The following is a 23373-nucleotide window of genomic DNA, read 5'->3' as shown; positions in this document are numbered from 1 at the left end:
AACCCCAGAGCCACACTCAATATTCTGCTGGTGGGGTCACTGGGGGGGGATTTATCATTAGTGGTAAAAGCTTTTTCTTTTCTATATGTAGCGCTAATTTTTGCACCGCGAGTTATTTTGCATCTTTTTTTGTGTATTGTGCATTTTGCAGTGGATACTCATTTATCGTGCGTGTTTTTTGTTTAGACACTTTATTTTTTTTATAAATCACAAAATACAACATAAAAAAGGACATGTAGGGAAATGTTCTAACGAGACAGCCGGGGGGACGCAGGAGCCGTCCCTCAGCGCTGCGGTACTACAACTACTCCCATCATGGGAAAGAGTCTGTCTCATGATGGGAGTAGTTGTAGTACCACAGTGCTGAGGGACGACTCTTGCACATCCCCCCGCTGCGGGACTATTTTGGGACAATTAGGACTACTACACCCATTATGGACAGACTGTTCGTGATGGGAGTTATAGTCCAGGGGCTGAGGTGCAGGGATTATGAATTGTGACAACATATACATTATTCCCCGCCTGGAGCCGCATGTACCGCCGGATTGTTAATTTAATAAATGCTGATCGCAGCGGGTCTCTGGAGAATGACCTGCTGCGATCTGCCCCTCAGCCCCTTGACTATAACTCCCATCATGGGCATAGTCTGTCCATGATCGGAGTAGTAGTCCTAACTGTCCAAAAAGAGTCCTGCAGCTGGGGGATGTGCAAGAGCCATTATGGAAGGGGACACATCGAAAGGGGGTCTCACTCACAAGACCCCCTGCGACCTTTACTGCTCAGCCCCCTAGTGATGGCGTCATTAGGGGGCGGAGCTACACAGTCCAGGCCTGACTCTGTTCTCATTATGTGTTTTGTATAATGGGAACAGAGCCTTTCTGGCAGTGTGTTCCCAAACAGGGATACTCCAGCTGTTGCTTAACTACACCCCCCCCCCCCCATGATGGGAGTTGTAGTTTAGCAACAATTGGCGGCTCCCTGTTTATGAACACGCTGCATTATGTGCGCTATCCCCAGGGGAGAGCGCAAAAAATGTACTAACTCATATTTCTTGTTTTTCTTTTCTTCTCATTTCAGATACGTGTATGCGGAGGACTATGTCAGATTCGGTGGACTGAGATGATGACAGCTTTTTTTAATGTAAATAAAAGGGTTAACGAGGGCTGTGGGGGAGTGTTTTAAAAAAAAAAAATTTCAATGTGTCGTGTTTTTTATAATAGAATTTTCAGGCTTAGTAGTGGAAGTCGTCTTGTAGACATAATCCATTACTAAGCCGGGGTTTAGTGTTAGCATTAGCTGATTTTGGGGCTAACCTCTAATTATTACCCAGGTACCCACCGCCACAGGGGTGCCGGGAAGAGCCGGTAGCAACAGGCCCGAAGCGTCAAATATGGCGCTCCTGGGCCTAGGTGGTAATAGGCTGGTGTTATTTAGGCTGGGGAGGGCCAGTAACACTGGTCGCCCACCCTGGTAACATCAGGCTGTTGCTACTTGGTTGGTATCTGGCTGATACTGAAAATAGGGGGAACCTTAGGGGAACCAGACACTTTTTTTTATTTAAAAAAAAAAGCACATAAGGTTCCCCCTATTTTCAGTATCAGCCAGATACCAACCAAGTAGCAACAGCCTGATGTTACCAGGGTGGGCGACCAGTGTTACTGGCCCTCCCCAGCCTAAATAACGCCAGCCTGTTACCACCTAGGCTCTGGCCCTGTTGATACCGGCTCTTCCCGGCACCCCTGAGGCGGTGGGTACCAGGGTAATAATTGGGGGTTAACGCTAGCTGATTTGGGGGCTAACGCTAAGCCCCGGCTTAGTAATGGGTTCCATCTATAAGACGGCTTTCACTACTAACGCTGAAAATTCAATTATTAAAAACACGACACATTGAAATAAAAAAATTATTTAAAAATAAAAACACTCCCCCACAGTCCTCATTAACCCTTTTATTGACATTTAAAAAAAAAAAAAAAAAACACTGGTCATTGTCGCAGTCCACCGAATCTGACGTAGTCTTCCGCATTCACGTATATGAAATGAGAAGAAAAAAAAAAAAAAAAAAGTTTAGTACATTGTTGGCGCTCTCCCCTGGGGTGTTCCTAAACAGGGAGCTTCCAATTGTTGACGTCTGCCTACTGTATCCTGTATATACAGTCATGTATAGAAAGCTGTATATGCAGCATAGCGCACAAAGACTTAACCCAGAACTGCTCAGCAGCATGGGTTTACTCTTTCCTTGCTGGACTCCTATATAGTATACATGGGTACACTATACACCCCTGTATACTATACAGCCGGGGGAGGTAAGTAGTGATGCTCTGCACCCTGTATGTACTATACATCACTCCTTACACTCTGTGGACCGGGCGCTCTGCATCCGACCCATGGAGCGGTACCTGAAGGCAGTGAAAAAATCACCACAGGGGACAAAAAATGACCCATAGACTCAAGAAAACTGACAAAACGCAGGAAAAAGCTGGGAAAGGTTTTCTGGCATTTTTACTGGTGCACAAAAAACCTCAATGGAATCCGACCTCAAAGCGATAGAACAAAATCCCTGTGTGAACGCGTCCTGTGAGGGGCGGATCAGGTTACACATAGAACCGTGCGGAGATTTAGAACTTTACACAAAATTTATCATGGAGCCTGCACAAGTATGGTGAATGTGGTGCAACGACATCGAATTCAGACCAACCAAAACCATCTACAAAAACTTCTGTCTACCCAACATTGATACAAGTCCCCCACATGACATTACTTATCCTGTACTGATCCTGAGTTATATCCTGTATTATACTCCAGAGCTGTACTCACTATTCTGCTGGTGAGGTCACTGTGTACATACATTACATTACTTATCCTGTACTGATCCTGAGTTATATCCTGTATTATACTCCAGAGCTGTACTCACTATTCTGCTGGTGAGGTCACTGTGTACATACATTACATTACTTATCCTGTACTGATCCTGAGTTATATCCTGTATTATACTCCAGAGCTGTACTCACTATTCTGCTGGTGAGGTCACTGTGTACATACATTACATTACTTATCCTGTACTGATCCTGAATTATATCCTGTATTATACTCCAGAGATGTACTCACTATTCTGCTGGTGAGGTCACTGTGTACATACATTACATTACTTATCCTGTACTGATCCTGAGTTATATCCTGTATTATACTCCAGAGCTGTACTCACTATTCTGCTGGTGAGGTCACTGTGTACATACATTACATTACTTATCCTGTACTGATCCTGAGTTATATCCTGTATTATACTCCAGAGCTGTACTCACTATTCTGCTGGTGAGGTCACTGTGTATATACATTACATTACTTATCCTGTACTGATCCTGAGTTATATCCTGTATTATACTCCAGAGCTGTACTCACTATTCTGCTGGTGGGGTCACTGTGTACATACATTACTTATCCTGTACTGATCCTGAGTTATATCCTGTATTATACTCCAGAGCTGTACTCACTATTCTGCTGGTGAGGTCACTGTGTACATACATTACTTATTCTGTACTGATCCTGAGTTATATCCTGTATTATACTCCAGAGCTGTACTCACTATTCTGCTGGTGAGGTCACTGTGTACATACATTACATTACTTATCCTGTACTGATCCTGAGTTATATCCTGTATTATACTCCAGAGCTGTACTCACTATTCTGCTGGTGAGGTCACTGTGTACATACATTACTTATTCTGTACTGATCCTGAGTTATATCCTGTATTATACTCCAGAGCTGTACTCACTATTCTGCTGGTGAGGTCACTGTGTACATACATTACTTATTCTGTACTGATCCTGAGTTATATCCTGTATTATACCCCAGAGCTGTACTCACTATTCTGCTGGTGAGGTCACTGTGTACATACATTACTTATTCTGTACTGATCCTGAGTTATATCCTGTATTATACTCCAGAGCTGTACTCACTATTCTGCTGGTGAGGTCACTGTGTACATACATTACATTACTTATCCTGTACTGATCCTGAGTTATATCCTGTATTATACTCCAGAGCTGTACTCACTATTCTGCTGGTGAGATCACTGTGTACATACATTACATTACTTATCCTGTACTGATCCTGAGTTATATCCTGTATTATACTCCAGAGCTGTACTCACTATTCTGCTGGTGAGGTCACTGTGTACATACATTACATTACTTATCCTGTACTGATCCTGAGTTATATCCTGTATTATACTCCAGAGCTGTACTCACTATTCTGCTGGTGAGGTCACTGTGTACATACATGACATTACTTATCCTGTACTGATCCTGAGTTATATCCTGTATTATACTCCAGAGCTGTACTCACTATTCTGCTGGTGAGGTCACTGTGTACATACATTACATTACTTCTCCTGTACTGATCCTGAGTTATATCCTGTATTATACCTCAGAGCTGTACTCACTATTCTGCTGGTGAGGTCACTGTGTACATACATTACATTACTTATCCTGTACTGATCCTGAGTTATATCCTGTATTATACCCAGAGCTGTACTCACTATTCTGCTGGTGAGGTCACTGTGTAGATACATTACATTACTTATTCTGTACTGATCCTGAGTTATATCCTGTATTATACTCCAGAGCTGTACTCACTATTCTGCTGGTGAGGTCACTGTGTACATACATTACTGATCCTGTACTGATCCTGAATTATATCCTGTATTATACTCCAGAGCTGTACTCACTATTCTGCTGGTGAGGTCACTGTGTACATACATCACATTACTTATCCTGTACTGATCCTGAGTTATATCCTGTATTATACTCCAGAGCTGTACTCCCTATTCTGCTGGTGAGGTCACTGTGTACATACATTACATTACTTATCCTGTACTGATCCTGAGTTATATCCTGTATTATACTCCAGAGCTGTACTCACTATTCTGCTGGTGAGGTCACTGTGTACATACATTACATTACTTATCCTGTACTGATCCTGAGTTATATCCTGTATTATACCACAGAGCTGTACTCACTATTCTGCTGGTGAGATCACCGTGTACATACATTACATTACTTATCCTGTACTGATCCTGAGTTATATCCTGTATTATACTCCAGAGCTGTACTCACTATTCTGCTGGTGAGATCACCGTGTACATACATTACATTACTGATCCTGAGTTATATCCTGTATTATACTCCAGAGCTGTACTCACTATTCTGCTGGTGAGATCACTGTGTACATACATTACATTACTTATCCTGTACTGATCCTGAGTTATATCCTGTATTATACTCCAGAGCTGTACTCACTATTCTGCTGGGAAGGTCACTGTACATACATTACTTATCCTGTACTGATCCTGAGTTATATCCTGTATTATACTCCAGAGCTGTACTCACTATTCTGCTGGTGAGGTCACTGTGTAGATACATTACATTACTTATTCTGTACTGATCCTGAGTTATATCCTGTATTATACTCCAGAGCTGTACTCACTATTCTGCTGGTGAGGTCACTGTGTACATACATTACTGATCCTGTACTGATCCTGAGTTATATCCTGTATTATACTCCAGAGCTGTACTCACTATTCTGCTGGTGAGGTCACTGTGTACATACATTACATTACTTATTCTGTACTGATCCTGAGTTATATCCTGTATTATACTCCAGAGCTGTACTCACTATTCTGCTGGTGAGGTCACTGTGTACATACATTACTGATCCTGTACTGATCCTGAGTTATATCCTGTATTATACTCCAGAGCTGTACTCACTATTCTGCTGGTGAGATCACTGTGTACATACATTACATTACTGATCCTGTACTGATCCTGAGTTATATCCTGTATTATACTCCAGAGCTGTACTCACTATTCTGCTGGTGAGATCACTGTGTACATACATTACATTACTGATCATGTACTGATCCTGAGTTATATCCTGTATTATACTCCAGAGCTATACTCACTATTCTGCTGGTGAGGTCACTGTGTACATACATTACTTATCCTGTACTGATCCTGAGTTATATCCTGTATTATACTCCAGAGCTGTACTCACTATTCTGCTGGTGAGGTCACTGTGTACATACATTACATTACTTATCCTGTACTGATCCTGAGTTATATCCTGTATTATACTCCAGAGCTGTACTCACTATTCTGCTGGTGAGGTCACTGTGTACATACATTACATTACTTATCCTGTACTGATCCTGAGTTATATCCTGTATTATACTCCAGAGCTGTACTCACTATTCTGCTGGTGAGGTCACTGTGTACATACATTACATTACTTATCCTGAGTTATATCCTGTATTATACCCCAGAGCTGCACTCACTATTCTGCTGGCCTCTTGCACTTACTTTGACCAATCTCGTCCACTTCTTCATCTTCTGTGTCCAGGTCGTCGCCCTCTTCCTCTTCGTCATCCTCCTCGTCACTTTCCATCCCCTCCTCGTCGTCCTCTATCCACCTCCCCGGTAAGAGTCCGGCTGCGTCGTAGGAATTACACAGGGGCCCCACAATGTGGGTGATGAAGGATTCCTGAAGCTTGGCCAGTTGTGGAGACGACCGGTCCATGAAGGGGCTGATGGGTAACCCCAGACTGGCTTCCTCATCGCCCTGAAACACAAGAGAGTCATAGTCAGTGAAGACGTCTCGCCCTACCCTATTTGCGTCAGGACACGTAAATAAGATCTGATCCTGAGGGGCCCCATGCAGACAGTCGGGGGCCTCTCTACCTGCTCGTAGAATTCGTTGACGATTCCTTCCGTCCACTTGAGGTGCAGTTTGCGGGTTTTCGCCGGCCCGTTGATGTCCGCCAGCTTTATGCAGACCTGGCACACCAGGAGGCGGTCGTTCTCGTTGCTCCAGTCGATGCCGTTACTGTTCATATCGTTCACCTGTCAGAGAAGAAGATGAAAAAGAAGAAGAGGATCACGAATGAATCCAACAGTAGAAGAAGAGAAGTTGTGGAGAACGTACGTGCAGATAGGCTGGGTCTGTATGTTTGAAGTCTACTGCAGGGTTTCCTAACCAGCGTAGCACCAATTGTTGCAAAACTACAACTCCCAGCATGCCTGGCATGCTGGGAGTTATAGTTGTGCATCAGCTGGAGGCACACTGCTTGGGAAATCCAGGGATAATGGGTAGACAGGAAATAGAACCTAAAGCTGCTTCAACTAGGAAACCCTGCAGACCTAGGACGTGTGGAGAACATACATGCAAATAGGCTGTGTGTATATGTTTAAAGGAAATCTGTCACCATTGTCACCTGCACTAACGTGTCAGTACCAACAGGTGGTGCCGGTGACGCTGATGACAGCCGTACTTACCTTGTCTCGTTCCATGCAGGGGATCTCCGGTAATAATCTCTGTGGCCCAGCTTGGGGCAAGGGCGGAGCTTAGTGACGTCACCGATGCTGTTCTTTAGCAGCAGGACCCAGCAGGGAACAGCAGCGGTGACGTCACTAAGCTCCGCCCATGCCCCAAGCTGTGCCCAGAGCTGAGGCTAACGGAGAAGATTACCTGAGACCCCCTGCACGGAACGGGACAAGGTAAGTACAGTTGTCATAAGTGTCACCTGCACTACTTGTCGGTACCAACAGGTTAGTGCAGGTGACACTGGTGACAGATTTCCTTTAAAGGGGTTGTGCGGTGCGCTGTCCTGCCTTTCGGAGCTCCGCTCACAGCGTCCGGAAGTTCATTACTCCGAACGCTGTGTGTGGGCTACCGTGGTCGTGGCCACTGGGCGTGAAGTCACGCCCGGCCCCTCGTGACATCTCGCCCGCCCCTTCTTGACGTCTCGCCCGCCCCCTCAACGAAAGTCTATGGGAAGGGGGTGCGACCGCTGTCACGCCCCCTTCCCATAGACTTTGGTAGAGGGGGTGGGCGAGATGTCACGAGGGGCCGGGCATGACGTCACGCCCGGCGGCTGCCAACACGGAAGCCCGCACACAGCGTTCGGAGTAATGAACTTCCGGACGCTGTGAGGGGAGCTCCGAAAGGCAGGACAGCGAACAACCCCTTTAAAGTTTAATACAGTGTTTACCAAGAAAAAGCAAAGCGGCTGTCCGAGCATGCTGGGAGTTGTAGTTTTGCCACAGCTGGCGGCACTCTGCTTGGGAAACACTGGTTTAGTGGGTAGACAGTTAACATAATCTAAAGCTGCTTCAGACCGGGAAACCCCATAGACCTGGTCAAATGCCAACATGGTACAAAATTTTGCCAATGGCTCACTCGGCTTGCTGGGAGTTGAATTTTCGCAACAGCTGGAGGAACACAAGCGGAGAGACTAAGCTACTTCATTCAGGAAACCCTATAGAACCTATAGAAGAACCTGTGGGGAACATACAGACACAGCCTAATGCAATGTTTTCCAAGCAGTGTTTCTCCAGAAGTTGCAAGAACTACTACTCCCCGCATGATGGGAATTGTTGCAAAGACTAAGACTCCCGGACATGCTGGGAGTTGTAGTTTTGCAACAGCTGGAGGCACACTGGTTGGGAAACACTGGCCTAATGGGTAAATAGGAAACAGAAACAAAAGCTGCTTCATTCAAGAAACCCCATAGACCTGGTCACTGGTAGAAGAGGAGAACTTGTGTAGGATATGTGCAGATAGGCTGTGTCTATATGTTCAAACCCTAATGCAATGTTTTCAAAGCAGTTTGCCTTCAGTTAATACAAAACTACAAATCTCAGCATGCCCTGATGGATAAAGGCTGCCCAGGCATACTGGGAGTTGTAGTTTTGCAACAACTGGACGCACACTGCTTGGAAAACCAGACAGGAAACGGAAACTAAAGCTGCTTCAGCCAGGAAACCCCATAGACCTGGTCACAGGTAGAAGAGGAGAACTTGTAGAAAACATATGTGCAGATAGGCTGTGTTTTTATGTTTAAAGCCTAATGCAATGTTTCCCAAGCAATGTGCCTCCAGCTGTTGCAAAACAACAATTCCAAGCATGCCCGGACAGCCTGCCTACAGCTTGTTGTAGTTTTGCAACAGCTGAAGGCACACTGGGTGGGTAACACTGGCCTAATGGGTGGACAGTTAATAGAATCTAAAGCTGCTTCATTCAGGGAAACCCCATAGACCTGCTCACGTGCCGACAGGATACAAAAGATTAGTGTGTGAAAGTTTAAGTAGACTATAAGATCTCCGCTTGCTGTGGGGTGAATAGAAAAGATGAAACCCAGTACTAACCCAGTCCAGCACACAGCTGAGGGTTTGTTACAATTCATTTCAGTCTTAATAATAGTTAATACTGTAAGTTAAACAAATTATAACAGGTTGACTTCCCGTTTATCAACGTACAACTGTCAACACAGGACAGGAGGTACGTGCGGCTCATGTGTCCAGGCAAACAGTGTAACAAAACCTCAGCTGTGAAGCGTTTAGGAGGTCATGAAGACACCATGTATAAAGCTTTAGGGGTTTTACGCCTCGTATTCATCACCTTGGCGTTGAACTCGGCCAGAAAGTCAAAGTGTTTCTTGAGGTCAGTGGCGAGGATCGCCTCGATCACCAGGAACCGGAACCTCTTGAACTGCACGTGGTCCAGGGACGCCAGGAAGTTGTAGTCCGGCTGAGAGAGGAAGAGGTTCCAGGCAGCTGCAGCATGATGGTTCTCCAGCACGGACCTGTCGTTATACAGAACGGCCTGAAAAGAGATGGGATAGTAAGTGAAGAAGACTAAACCACTATGATGGCACAAAACTGTCTGTACTAATCCCCCCCCCCCCCCCCACTACATACAGAAAGCTGTACAGTAGACTGTCTCTCCGTGCTGTACAGTAGACTGTCTCTCCATGCTGTACAGTAGACTGTCTCTCCATGCTGTACAGTAGACTGTCTCTCCATGCTGTACATTCCTGTATTATCTCCTGTACAGTAGACTGTCTCTCCATGCTGTACATTCCTGTATTATCTGCTGTACAGTAGACTGCCTCTCCATGCTGTACATTCCTGTATTATCTGCTGTACAGTAGACTGTCTCTCCATGCTGTACATTCCCGTATTATCTCCTGTACAGTAGACTGTCTCTCCATGCTGTACAGTAGACTGTCTCTCCGTGCTGAACAGTAGACTGCCTCTCCATGCTGTACAGTAGACTGCCTCTCCATGCTGTACAGTAGACTGCCTCTCCATGCTGTACAGTAGACTGTCTCTCCATGCTGTACATTCCTGTATTATCTGCTGTACAGTAGACTGTCTCTCCATGCTGTACAGTAGACTGTCTCTCCATGCTGTACAGTAGACTGTCTCTCCATGCTGTACATTCCTGTATTATCTCCTGTACAGTAGACTGTCTCTCCATGCTGTACAGTAGACTGTCTCTCCATGCTGTACATTCCTGTATTATCTCCTGTACAGTAGACTGTCTCTCCGTGCTGTACAGTAGACTGTCTCTCCATGCTGTACAGTAGACTGCCTCTCCATGCTGTACAGTAGACTGTCTCTCCATGCTGTACATTCCTGTATTATCTGCTGTACAGTAGACTGTCTCTCCATGCTGTACAGTAGACTGTCTCTCCATGCTGTACAGTAGACTGTCTCTCCATGCTGTACATTCCTGTATTATCTCCTGTACAGTAGACTGTCTCTCCATGCTGTACAGTAGACTGTCTCTCCATGCTGTACAGTAGACTGTCTCTCCATGCTGTACATTCCTGTATTATCTGCTGTACAGTAGACTGTCTCTCCGTGCTGTATATTCATGTATTATCTGCTGTACAGTAGACTGTCTCTCCATGCTGTACAGTAGACTGTCTCTCCATGCTGTACATTCCTGTATTATCTCCTGTACAGTAGACTGTCTCTCCATGCTGTACAGTAGACTGTCTCTCCATGCTGTACATTCCTGTATTATCTCCTGTACAGTAGACTGTCTCTCCATGTTGTACAGTAGACTGTCTCTCCATGCTGTACATTCCTGTATTATCTGCTGTATAGTAGACTGTCTCTCCGTGCTGTACAGTAGACTGTCTCTTCATGCTGTACATTCCTGTATTATCTCCTGTACAGTAGACTGTCTCTCCATGCTGTACATTCCTGTATTATCTCCTGTACAGTAGACTGTCTCTCCGTGCTGTACAGTAGACTGTCTCTCCATGCTGTACATTCCTGTATTATCTGCTGTACAGTAGACTGTCTCTCCATGCTGTACAGTAGACTGTCTCTCCATGCTGTACAGTAGACTGTCTCTCCATGCTGTACATTCCTGTATTATCTCCTGTACAGTAGACTGTCTCTCCATGCTGTACAGTAGACTGTCTCTCCATGCTGTACATTCCTGTATTATCTCCTGTACAGTAGACTGTCTCTCCATGCTGTACATTCCTGTATTATCTGCTGTATAGTAGACTGTCTCTCCGTGCTGTACAGTAGACTGTCTCTCCGTGCTGTACAGTAGACTGTCTCTCCATGCTGTACATTCCTGTATTATCTCCTGTACAGTAGACTGTCTCTCCATGCTGTACAGTAGACTGTCTCTCCATGCTGTACATTCCTGTATTATCTCCTGTACAGTAGACTGTCTCTCCGTGCTGTACAGTAGACTGTCTCTCCGTGCTGTACAGTAGACTGTCTCTCCATGCTGTACAGTAGACTGTCTCTCCGTGCTGTACAGTAGACTGTCTCTCCATGCTGTACATTCCTGTATTATCTGCTGTACAGTAGACTGTCTCTCCATGCTGTACAGTAGACTGTCTCTCCATGCTGTACAGTAGACTGTCTCTCCATGCTGTACATTCCTGTATTATCTCCTGTACAGTAGACTGTCTCTCCATGCTGTACAGTAGACTGTCTCTCCATGCTGTACATTCCTGTATTATCTGCTGTATAGTAGACTGTCTCTCCGTGCTGTACAGTAGACTGTCTCTCCGTGCTGTACAGTAGACTGTCTCTCCATGCTGTACATTCCTGTATTATCTCCTGTACAGTAGACTGTCTCTCCATGCTGTACAGTAGACTGTCTCTCCATGCTGTACATTCCTGTATTATCTGCTGTATAGTAGACTGTCTCTCCATGCTGTACAGTAGACTGTCTCTCCATGCTGTACAGTAGACTGTCTCTCCGTGCTGTACAGTAGACTGTCTCTCCATGCTGTACATTCCTGTATTATCTGCTGTACAGTAGACTGTCTCTCCATGCTGTACAGTAGACTGTCTCTCCATGCTGTACAGTAGACTGTCTCTCCATGCTGTACATTCCTGTATTATCTCCTGTACAGTAGACTGTCTCTCCATGCTGTACAGTAGACTGTCTCTCCATGCTGTACATTCCTGTATTATCTGCTGTATAGTAGACTGTCTCTCCGTGCTGTACAGTAGACTGTCTCTCCGTGCTGTACAGTAGACTGTCTCTCCATGCTGTACATTCCTGTATTATCTCCTGTACAGTAGACTGTCTCTCCATGCTGTACAGTAGACTGTCTCTCCATGCTGTACATTCCTGTATTATCTCCTGTACAGTAGACTGTCTCTCCGTGCTGTACAGTAGACTGTCTCTCCGTGCTGTACAGTAGACTGTCTCTCCATGCTGTACAGTAGACTGTCTCTCCATGCTGTACATTCCTGTATTATCTGCTGTACAGTAGACTGTCTCTCCATGCTGTACAGTAGACTGTCTCTCCATGCTGTACATTCCTGTATTATCTCCTGTACAGTAGACTGTCTCTCCATGCTGTACAGTAGACTGTCTCTCCATGCTGTACATTCCTGTATTATCTCCTGTACAGTAGACTGTCTTTCTGTGCTGTACAGTAGACTGTCTCTCCGTGCTGTACAGTAGACTGTCTCTCCGTGCTGTAAAGTAGACTGTCTCTCTGTGCTGTACAGTAGACTGTCTCTCCGTGCTGTACAGTAGACTGTCTCTCTGTGCTGTACAGTAGACTGTCTCTCTGTGTTGTACAGTAGACTGTCTCTCCGTGTTGTACATTCCTGTATTATCTCCTGTACAGTAGACTGTCTCTCCGTGCTGTACAGTAGACTGTCTCTGTGTTGTACAGTAGACTGTCTCTCCGTGTTGTACATTCCTGTATTATCTCCTGTACAGTAGACTGTCTCTCCATGCTGTACAGTAGACTGTCTCTCCATGCTGTACAGTAGACTGTCTCTCCATGCTGTACATTCCTGTATTATCTGCTGTACAGTAGACTGTCTCTCCGTGCTGTATATTCATGTATTATCTGCTGTACAGTAGACTGTCTCTCCATGCTGTACAGTAGACTGTCTCTCCATGCTGTACATTCCTGTATTATCTCCTGTACAGTAGACTGTCTCTCCATGCTGTACAGTAGACTGTCTCTCCATGCTGTACATTCCTGTATTATCTCCTGTACAGTAGACTGTCTCTCCATGCTGTACAGTAGACTGTCTCTCTATATTGCACAGACTTGTTTTCTTCGCTCTGATCAGTAAGATATATAATATTATTGGCGCTGATCGGCCGGTTTCGCGGCTGCAGTTCAGACTTCCTCGGCCTCCGTCGTCCTATAAATCAGGAGGTAAAGTAGAATCATTTATCGCTAAAGCAATTTCTGATCCTGAAATATTTCAGCGTCTTCCCGGGCGGCCGCGTCTCATCCATCACCATAACAGGATTAAGGCTCCACTCAGCTGGTTCCTCGTAATCGTGTTATGTGCGAGGTGAATCCCCGTCCTGCGCCTCTAATGAAGTGGAGGAGACGAGCCGGAGGGGCAGCCATCTCCGCGGTGAATCCCAGCAGCGCCCGCCACTCCCTGGCATTTCTCACCCATATTGGGGGGGGAGTCGGCCGCCATTGTGGCTTTAATTTAATTAGATTCTTAATTAACCTAACAGGATAATCAGGAGTAATGGAGACGCAGACAGACAGGGAAATGTCGCACGAGTATCGGGGGGATATACAAGGGACAATGGGGACCCTCAGGGGAGGAGTGGAGAAATCTTTAATTCTTTGAAGGGCCCCTATATCGTGGGCTTCACTGGGGCGGATAAACCCCTGAAAAATAGGCCCCTCCTAGGGCAATTGTAAATTCTGAAGTTGTGCCCCCAATATAGAAAAGAGCGCCCCCATAAACTTTACCCCCACTTATACTCCCCACAAGGGGGCAGCTTCTTTATGATCCCACATTAGACACCAGTATCCACCATATTATTGCTGCCTGAGGTCAGGGTTCAATGTCAGGGTCAGTAGGTCATATAGTCCCCGGAACTCGCACTTACCTGCGGTGCATTCGTGGCCACAAGAAAGGCGTTAGTGCGACCGGGGTGATCATAGTCGTGCATAGCAGACGCCACGTACAGCGCCATCAACTCCAGCGCTGGGATGTTCGCCGCCAAGCAGCCGTAACTATCGTCCGTGACCGGACAACTCCTGGACGCCATGTAGGTGTGACTGATCCCGCTGTCTGACTCTGAGGGGGGAGAGAAGCACAGGGTGAGAAGAGTGACCCCCGTAATATAAGGGACACCCAAAAAAGCATGTGAGCCCCCAAAACATAAGAGAGCCCCCAAAGTCTAAGCGAGCCCCCAAAACCTAAGCGAGCCCCCATAAGATAAGCGAGCCCCAAAACATAAGCGAGCCCCCATAAGATAAGCGAGCCCGCAAAACATAAGCGAGCCCCCAAAACCTAAGCGAGCCCCCAAAACCTAAGCGAGCCCCCATAAGATAAGCGAGCCCCCATAAGATAAGCGAGCCCCAAAACATAAGCAAGCCCCCATAAGATAAGCGAGCCCCCAAAACCTAAGCGAGCCCACAAAACATAAGCGAGCCCCCATAAGATAAGTGAGCCCCCAAAACCTAAGCGAGCCCCCATAAGATAAGCAAGCCCTCATAAGATAAGCGAGCCCCCAAAAAACTAAGAGAGCCCCCAAAACATAAGCGAGCCCCCATAAGATAAGCGAGCCCCCAAAACATAAGCGAGCCCCCAAAACATAAGCGAGCCCCCAAAACATAAGCGAGCCCCCAAAACATAAGCGAACCCCCATAAGATAAGCGAGCCCCCCATAAGATAAACGAGCCCCCATAAGATAAGCGAGCCCCCAAAACATAAGCAAGCCCCCAAAAAATAAGCGAGCCCACCATAAGATAAGCGAGCCCCCAAAAAATAAGCGAGCCCACCATAAGATAAGCGAGCCCCCAAAACATAAGCAAGCCCCCATAACATAAGTGAGCCCCCATAACTTAAGTGAGCCCCCATAAGTGAGCCCCCATAACATAAGCGAGCCCCATAACATAAGCGAGCCCCCATAAGATAAGCGAGCCCCCAAAACATAAGTGAACCCCCATAAGATAAACGAGCCCCCCATAAGATAAAAGAGCCCCCATAAGATAAGCAAGCCCCCAAAACATAAGCAAGCCCCCATAAGATAAGCGAGCCCCCAAAAAATAAGCGAGCCCACCATAAGATAAGCGAGCCCACCATAAGATAAGCGAGCCCACCATAAGATAAGCGAGCCCCCATAAGATAAGCGAGCCCCCATAACATAAGCGAGCCCCCATAACATAAGGGAGCCCCCATAACATAAGTGAGCCCCCATAACATAAGTGAGCCCCCATAACATAAGTGAGCCCCATAACATAAGAGCCCCCATAACATAGGAGAGCCCCCATAACATAAGTGATCCCCTATAAGATAAGTGAGCCCCCATAAGATAAGTGAGTCTCCATAACATAAGCGAGCCCCCATAACATAAGCGAGCCCCCATAACGTAAGCAAGCCCCCATAACGTAAGCGAGCCCCCATAACGTAAGCGAGACCCCATAACGTAAGCGAGACCCCATAAGTGAGCCCCCATAACATAAGTGAGCCCTCATAACATAAGTGAGCCCTCATAACATAAGTAATCCCCTATAAGATAAGTGAGCCCCCATAAAATAAGTGAGCCCCTACAACATAAGCGAGCTCCAATAAGATAAGCGAGCCTCCATAACATAAGCGAGCACCTATAACATAAGCGAGTCCCCATAACATAAGCGAGTCCCCATAACATAAGCGAGCCCCCATAACATAAGCGAGCCCCCATAACATAAGCGAGCCCCCATAACATAAGCGAGCCCCCATAACATAAGCGAGCCCCCATAACATAAGCGAGTCCCCATAACATAAGCGAGTCCCCATAACATAAGCGAGCCCCCATAACATAAGCGAGCCCCCATAACATAAGCGAGCCTCCATAAGATAAGCGAGCCCCTATAAGATAAGCGAGCCCCCATAACATAAGCGAGCCCGCATAACATAAGTGAGCCTCCATAACATAAGCGAGCCCCCATAACATAAGTGAGCCCCCATAAGATAAGCGAGCCCCCATAAGATAAGCGAGCCCCTATAAGATAAGCGAGCCCCTATAAGATAAGCGAGCCCCCATACCATAAGCGAGCCCCCATACCATAAGCGAGCCCCCATACCATAAGCGAGCCCCCATAACATAAGCGAGCCCCCATAACATAAGCGAGCCCCTATAAGATAAGCGAGCCCCCATACCATAAGCGAGTCCCCATAACATAAGTGAGCCCCCATAACATAAGCGAGCCCCCATACCATAAGCGAGCCCCCATACCATAAGCGAGCCCCCATAACATAAGCGAGTCCCCATAACATAAGTGATCCCCTATAAGATAAGCGAGCCCCATAAGATAAGTGAGCCCCCATAAGATAAGCGAGTCCCCATAACATAAGTGAGCCCCCATAAAATAAGCGAGTCCCCATAAGTGAGCCCCCATAAGATAAGCGAGTCCTCATAACATAAGCGAGCCTCCATAACATAAGCGAGCCCCCATAACATAAGCGAGCCCCTATAAGATAAGCGAGCCCCCATAACATAAGCGAGCACCTATAAGATAAGCGAATCCCCATAACATAAGCGAGCCCCCATAACATAAGTGAGCCCCCATAACATAAGCGAGCCCCTATAACATAAGCGAGCCTCCATAAGATAAGCGAGCCCCTATAAGATAAGCGAGCCCCCATAACATAAGCGAGCCCGCATAACATAAGTGAGCCTCCATAACATAAGCGAGCCCCCATAACATAAGTGAGCCCCCATAAGATAAGCGAGCCCCCATAAGATAAGCGAGCCCCTATAAGATAAGCGAGCCCCTATAAGATAAGCGAGCCCCCATACCATAAGCGAGCCCCCATACCATAAGCGAGCCCCCATAACATAAGCGAGCCCCCATAACATAAGCGAGCCCCTATAAGATAAGCGAGCCCCCATACCATAAGCGAGTCCCCATAACATAAGTGAGCCCCCATAACATAAGCGAGCCCCCATACCATAAGCGAGCCCCCATACCATAAGCGAGCCCCCATAACATAAGCGAGTCCCCATAACATAAGTGATCCCCTATAAGATAAGCGAGCCCCATAAGATAAGTGAGCCCCCATAAGATAAGCGAGTCCCCATAACATAAGTGAGCCCCCATAAAATAAGCGAGTCCCCATAAGTGAGCCCCCATAAGATAAGCGAGTCCTCATAACATAAGCGAGCCTCCATAACATAAGCGAGCCCCCATAACATAAGCGAGCCCCCATAAGATAAGCGAGCCCCCATAACATAAGCGAGCACCTATAAGATAAGCGAATCCCCATAACATAAGCGAGCCCCCATAACATAAGTGAGCCCCCATAACATAAGCGAGCCCCTATAAGATAAGCGAGCCCCCATAACATAAGCGAGCCCCCATAACATAAGCGAGCCCCCATAACATAAGCGAGCCCCCATAACATAAGCGAGCCCCTATAAGATAAGCGAATCCCCATAACATAAGCGAGCCCCTATAAGATAAGCGAGCCCCCATAACATAAGCGAGCCCCCATAACATAAGCGAGCCCCCATAACATATGCGAGCCCCCATAACATAAGCGAGCCCCTATAAGATAAGCGAATCCCCATAACATAAGTGAGCCCCCATAACATAAGTGAGCCCCTATAAGATAAGCGAGCCCCCATAACATAAGCGAGCCCCCATAAGATAAGCGAGCCCCCATAACATAAGCGAGCCCCTATAAGATAAGCGAGCCCCCATAACATAAGCGAGCCCCCATAACATAAGCGAGCCCCTATAAGATAAGCGAATCCCCATAACATAAGTGAGCCCCCATAACATAAGTGAACCCCTATAAGATAAGCGAGCACCTATAAGATAAGCGAGCTCCCATAACATAAGCGAGCCCCCATAAGATAAGCGAGCCCCATAACATAAGCGAGCCCCCATAACATAAGTGAGCCCCTATAAGATAAGCGAGCCCCCATAACATAAGTGAGCCCCCATAACATAAGTGAGCCCCTATAAGATAAGCGAATCCCCATAACATAAGCGAGCCCCCATAACATAAGCGAGCCCCCATAACATAAGCGAGCCCCTATAAGATAAGCGAGTCCCCATAACATAAGCGAGCCCCTATAAGATAAGCGAGTCCCCATAACATAAGCGAGCCCCCATAACATAAGTGAGCCCTCATAACATAAGTGAGCCCCTATAAGATAAGCGAGCCCCCATAACATAAGTGAGCCCCTATAAGATAAGCGAATCCCCATAACATAGGCGAGCCCCCATAACAGAAGCGAGCCCCCATAACATAAGCGAGCCCCCATAACATAAGCGAGCCCCCATAACATAAGCGAGCCCCTATAAGATAAGCGAATCCCCATAACATAAGCGAGCCCCCATAACATAAGCGAGCCCCTATAAGATAAGCGAGTCCCCATAACATAAGCGAGCCCCTATAAGATAAGCGAGTCCCCATAACATAAGCGAGCCCCCATAACATAAGCGAGCCCTCATAACATAAGTGAGCCCCTATAAGATAAGCGAGCCCCCATAACATAAGTGAGCCCCCATAACATAAGTGAGCCCCTATAAGATAAGCGAATCCCCATAACATAGGCGAGCCCCCATAACATAAGCGAGCCCCCATAACATAAGCGAGCCCCCATAACATAAGCGAGCCCCTATAAGATAAGCGAGCCCCCATAACATAAGCGAGCCCCTATAAGATAAGCGAATCCCCATAACATAAGCGAGCCCCTATAAGATAAGCGAATCCCCATAACATAAGCGAGCCCCCATAACATAAGTGAGCCCTCATAACATAAGCGAGCCCCTATAAGATAAGCGAATCCCCATAACATAAGCGAGCCCCCATAACATAAGTGAGCCCTCATAACATAAGTGAGCCCCTATAAGATAAGCGAGCCCCCATAACATAAGCGAGCCCCCATAACATAAGTGAGCCCCTATAAGATAAGCGAGCCCCCATAACATAAGTGAGCCCCCATAACATAAGTGAGCCCCTATAAGATAAGAGAATCCCCATAACATAAGCGAGCCCCCATAACATAAGTGAGCCCTCATAACATAAGTGAGCCCCTATAAGATAAGCGAGCCCCTATAAGATAAGCGAGCTCCCATAACATAAGCGAGCCCCCATAACATAAGCGAGCACCTATAAGATAAGCGAGCCCCCATAACATAAGCGAGCCCCTATAAGATAAGCGAGCCCTATAAGATAAGCGAGCCCCCATAACATAAGCGAGCCCCCATAAGATAAGCGAGCCCCCCAAAACAAAGTTTCCCCCAAACCAGTTGCAAAGTAGCCCACTAATCAGCCATTATTACTAGTCCTTCCAGTCACATGAACCCCTACGTGTCAGGTCAGTAAACTGCAGCCGGCGCCGCCCTCCGCCATGTAGTGTCGCACAATAACCCTACGGGGGCAGCGCAGTAACCTGGGGTCGGAATATAGGATTAAGAAAGAAAAATTTAAAAAAATTAAAATCCTGAACCCCGTAACAAATCCACATCCTGCAGTTAAATCAGCAGTGGGAGGAGTCGTTTATACCACGATTTCTGCTGATAAACAAAATCGTCGTCGTGGTCACTCGTCCATCCGCGCTGATTTACAACTCGGCCAACGCTGATTTATTCTCCAGCAGCGCAAACATAGCAGAGCCGAGGCAGCGCAGGTCACAGAGAGGTCACACATAAGCCCAACTAGGGTGCCAACGGCTGTCCGGGCATGCTGGGAGTTGTAGTTATACAACAGCTGGAGGCACACTAGTTTAGAAACACTGTGTAAAGTTTTGTCCATCTGTCCAGATACATCTTCTCTCCACTTGATACAATGTTGCAATTTTTTTTACTGATTTATTTATAAATAGATTCAAATACTTAAAAATCGTTTTCCCTCGACAGATGAGACGTCTCTAACCCAGTGCTTCCCCACCAGGGTGCCTCCAGCTGTTGCAAAAATACAATTCCCAGCATGTCCTCCCCATCCCCCTATAAACTTGTACATGAATTCTGCAGAGGGACACTTGCCCGACCCTTCTCTCCTCTGACATCCAGAGTCAACAGAGAGTTGGGAGGCCATTATACATATGGATCAGCTTTTCCCAATCAGTGTGCCTCCAGCTGTTGCAAAACTACAACTCTCAGCATGCCCGGACAGCCGAAGGCTTTGTATAGGAGCCTCATATCTTCACCCTAGGACCTTATTAGGCTTCCGGCCGGGTCTAGGACAAAGTCAAACTGCAGAATATAAAGCGGTGTTTCCCAACCAGTGTGCCTCCAGCTGTTGAAAAACTACAACTCCCAGCATGCCCTCCTCTAAACTTGTACATCTATTCTGCAAAGGGACACTTGCCCGACCCTTCTCTCCTCTGACATCCAGAGTCAACAGAGAGTTGAGATACACATGGATCAGTGTTTCTCAACCAGGGTGCCTCCAGCTGTTGCAAAACTACAACGCCCAGCATGCCCGGACAGCCTTCGGCTGTCCGGGCATGCTGGGAGTTGTAGTTTTGCAACAGCTGGAGGCACACTGGTCCTGGGACTCCTACCCTGTTGCAAGACTACCACTCCCAGCATGCCCGGACAGCCTTTGGCTGGGACTCCTACCCTTTTGCAAGACTACAACTCCCAGCAGGCCCGGACAGAAGCCCCTCTTATGTGAGATCCCAGTGTGGACGAGGTTCCTGGCAGCGGCTTCGTGTTCTTCTCCTCCTCAGCTGCACATTGTTGGGATATTTTTAGTCGCAGATGTTTAATTTCTTAATTATGTAAAGAATTATTATCCTAATGCACCGCAAGAGCCGGCAAAGTGCTGACTGCAGCAGGAGGACACGCGGGGAGCTGGCGGGCAGGCGGGGGGGCGGGAGCAGCGATCCTGGCAGCGGACGAGGAATGATCAGCATTTACCCATCAATCAATTAACCAGAAATACCGTCCGCTCGTAAAAACACCCGACCCGCCCCTGTTAACCCTGTCAGGGACTACAACCCCCAGCATGCATTTTGTTACAATGTGTCAGGTTCCCGGAGGGGGGGGGGGGGGTCATTTACTTTTACCCTCACCTGTCTCGTCGCTGGACAACTCCTGGAAACCGGGAATGGGCTGCGTGGTCAGGAACCAGACGGCGTGCAGGACGTCGGTGGCGTGGGTACGGTTGTGGTCTGCGGGAGAAAGGCGCCAAAAATATTAAAACTCCGCCCCTTTGGCACCAGGGAAGTAGAATATACATAGTCCGGGGCTCCTGCTCACATGGAATATCCCGGTAGCCGCTTTCTAGGGCCCGGAAGAAATTTCTGAATTCCGCTTCTGGGATTTTGAAGATTTCGAACAAATTCGTATCGTGGAACAAGGTGTGCGAGACCTGCGCGAAACAAAAACGGAAGAAATGGGAAGAGCACTACGACTCCCATCATACCCCACAGTCCTGTATATAATCTCCGAACTGCGCCCATCCTGAGATCAGATCCTAGTCACAGCCGGAGCTGCAGTCACGATTCTGCTAAGCTCTCTACTGCCCCCTGCTGGCTGACTTCTGTATTACACTGAGATATATCTGTACCAGGGTCAAAAAGGGGCCAGAGCCCAGGTGTCGCCCCCCCACCACCCACCCCTTAGCTATCCAGAATGGTGATTGCAGCTCTAGATGTGACTGGAGTAGAAGCCACAATGTATTGTAGAAAAATTACGGCAGTGTTTCCTAATCCGTGCACCTCCAGCTGTTGCAAAACCACAGCTCCCAGCATGCCCCACAGTCCTGTATATAATCTCCGCACTGCACCTATCCCGAGATCAGATCCTAGTCACAACCGGAGCTGCATTCATGATTCTGCTAAGCACTCTACTGCCCCCTGGTGGTTGAGTTCTGTATTACACTGAGATATATCTGTCAAAAAGGGGCCACAGCCCAGGTGTCACCCCCCTATATCTACACCTCAGCTATCCGCAGCCTGATGCTGAACGGTGATTGCAGCTCTGGATGTGATTGCAGTAGAAGCAAAGATGTATTTTAGAGATAAAAAGTTACGGCAGTGTTTCCTAATCAGTGCACCTCCAGCTGTTGCAAAACCACAGCTCCCATCATGCCCCACAGTCCTGTATATTATCTCCGCACTGCGCCTATCTTGAGATCCAATCCTAGTCACAGCCGGAGCTGCATTCACGATTCTGCTAAGCTCTCTACTGCCCCCTGCTGGCTCAGTTCTGTGTCTGTACTAGGGCCCCTCCCAGGTGTGGCCCCTTATAGCTACACCCCAGGTGTCCTCTGTCTGATGCAGAATGGTGATTGCAGCTCTGGATGTGACTGGAGTAAAAGACAAGATATAAAGTAGACAGATGAGAATCCACGATGTCATAGAAGAGTTTCCCAACCAGGGTGCCTCCAGCTGTTGCCAAACTACAACTCCTAGATTAGATCCTGAACTGTAGTCACAGCCGGAGCTGCATTCACGATTCTGCCCCCTGAAGGCCGAGTTCTGCATTACATTGACCCCTCAGTTCACAGTCTAATGCCGAAAGGTGATTGCAGCTCTGGATGCGACTGGACTACAAGCAAAGATGTACAGTAGAGATGAGATTTGAAGACTTTACGGAAGTGTTTCCCAATCAGGGTGCCTCCAGCTGTTGCAAAACTACAACTCCCAGCATGCCCGGACAGCATGCTGGGAGTTGTAGTTTTGCAACAGCTGGAGGCACAGCAGTTGCGAAAAACTACTTTAGATTCTGCAGTTTTACTTCGTCATAGGGTGAAGCTATGAGGCTCCTGTACACAGCAGTTCGGGCATGCTGGGAGTTGTAGTCTTGCACCCCGGTTGGGAAACATTGCCTATCCCTCTGTGTATCCATCCACAGCCAATCACGTGCGGCGGCATAAGACTGCGCCAAACACACAATAGTGACCCCTCCTATAAAGCGTGTCTGACCCCTCCCCCTTGCACGTCTTTGCCGCTGATCACGCCCACATTACATCATGGCGCCGGGTCTATATTAAGGCTTCGTGTTTTCCGCGGTGGGGGGGGGGGGGGGGGGTTGGTCGCTCTTAGGATTTCATATCCTCGAAGGACCCCGGATTACTCATCCCCTCGGAGCCCAATGATCTCAGC

General features: G+C 47.3%; 1 protein-coding gene across 1 annotated transcript in view; it reads right to left on the bottom strand.

Annotated features, from left to right (window-relative positions):
• Positions 1 to 23373, bottom strand: part of PDE3B (phosphodiesterase 3B) — a 97002-nt gene that overhangs the window by 1290 nt on the left and 72339 nt on the right. Inside the window, exons 9-14 of the mRNA XM_056554291.1 lie at positions 21524 to 21635; positions 21337 to 21435; positions 14203 to 14393; positions 9451 to 9654; positions 6732 to 6893; positions 6354 to 6612 (exon numbers count right to left, since the gene is read on the bottom strand). Of these exons, the coding sequence (XP_056410266.1) occupies positions 6354 to 6612; positions 6732 to 6893; positions 9451 to 9654; positions 14203 to 14393; positions 21337 to 21435; positions 21524 to 21635 (1027 nt within the window). The remainder of the gene's footprint in view (positions 1 to 6353; positions 6613 to 6731; positions 6894 to 9450; positions 9655 to 14202; positions 14394 to 21336; positions 21436 to 21523; positions 21636 to 23373) is intronic.

Source organism: Hyla sarda, unplaced genomic scaffold, assembly GCF_029499605.1.
Source record: "Hyla sarda isolate aHylSar1 unplaced genomic scaffold, aHylSar1.hap1 scaffold_66, whole genome shotgun sequence".
In the NCBI taxonomy this organism is placed as follows: Eukaryota; Metazoa; Chordata; class Amphibia; order Anura; family Hylidae; genus Hyla; species Hyla sarda.
The sequence above is the reverse complement of the archived record's forward strand: the minus strand, read 5'-3'. Positions and strand labels throughout refer to the sequence as shown.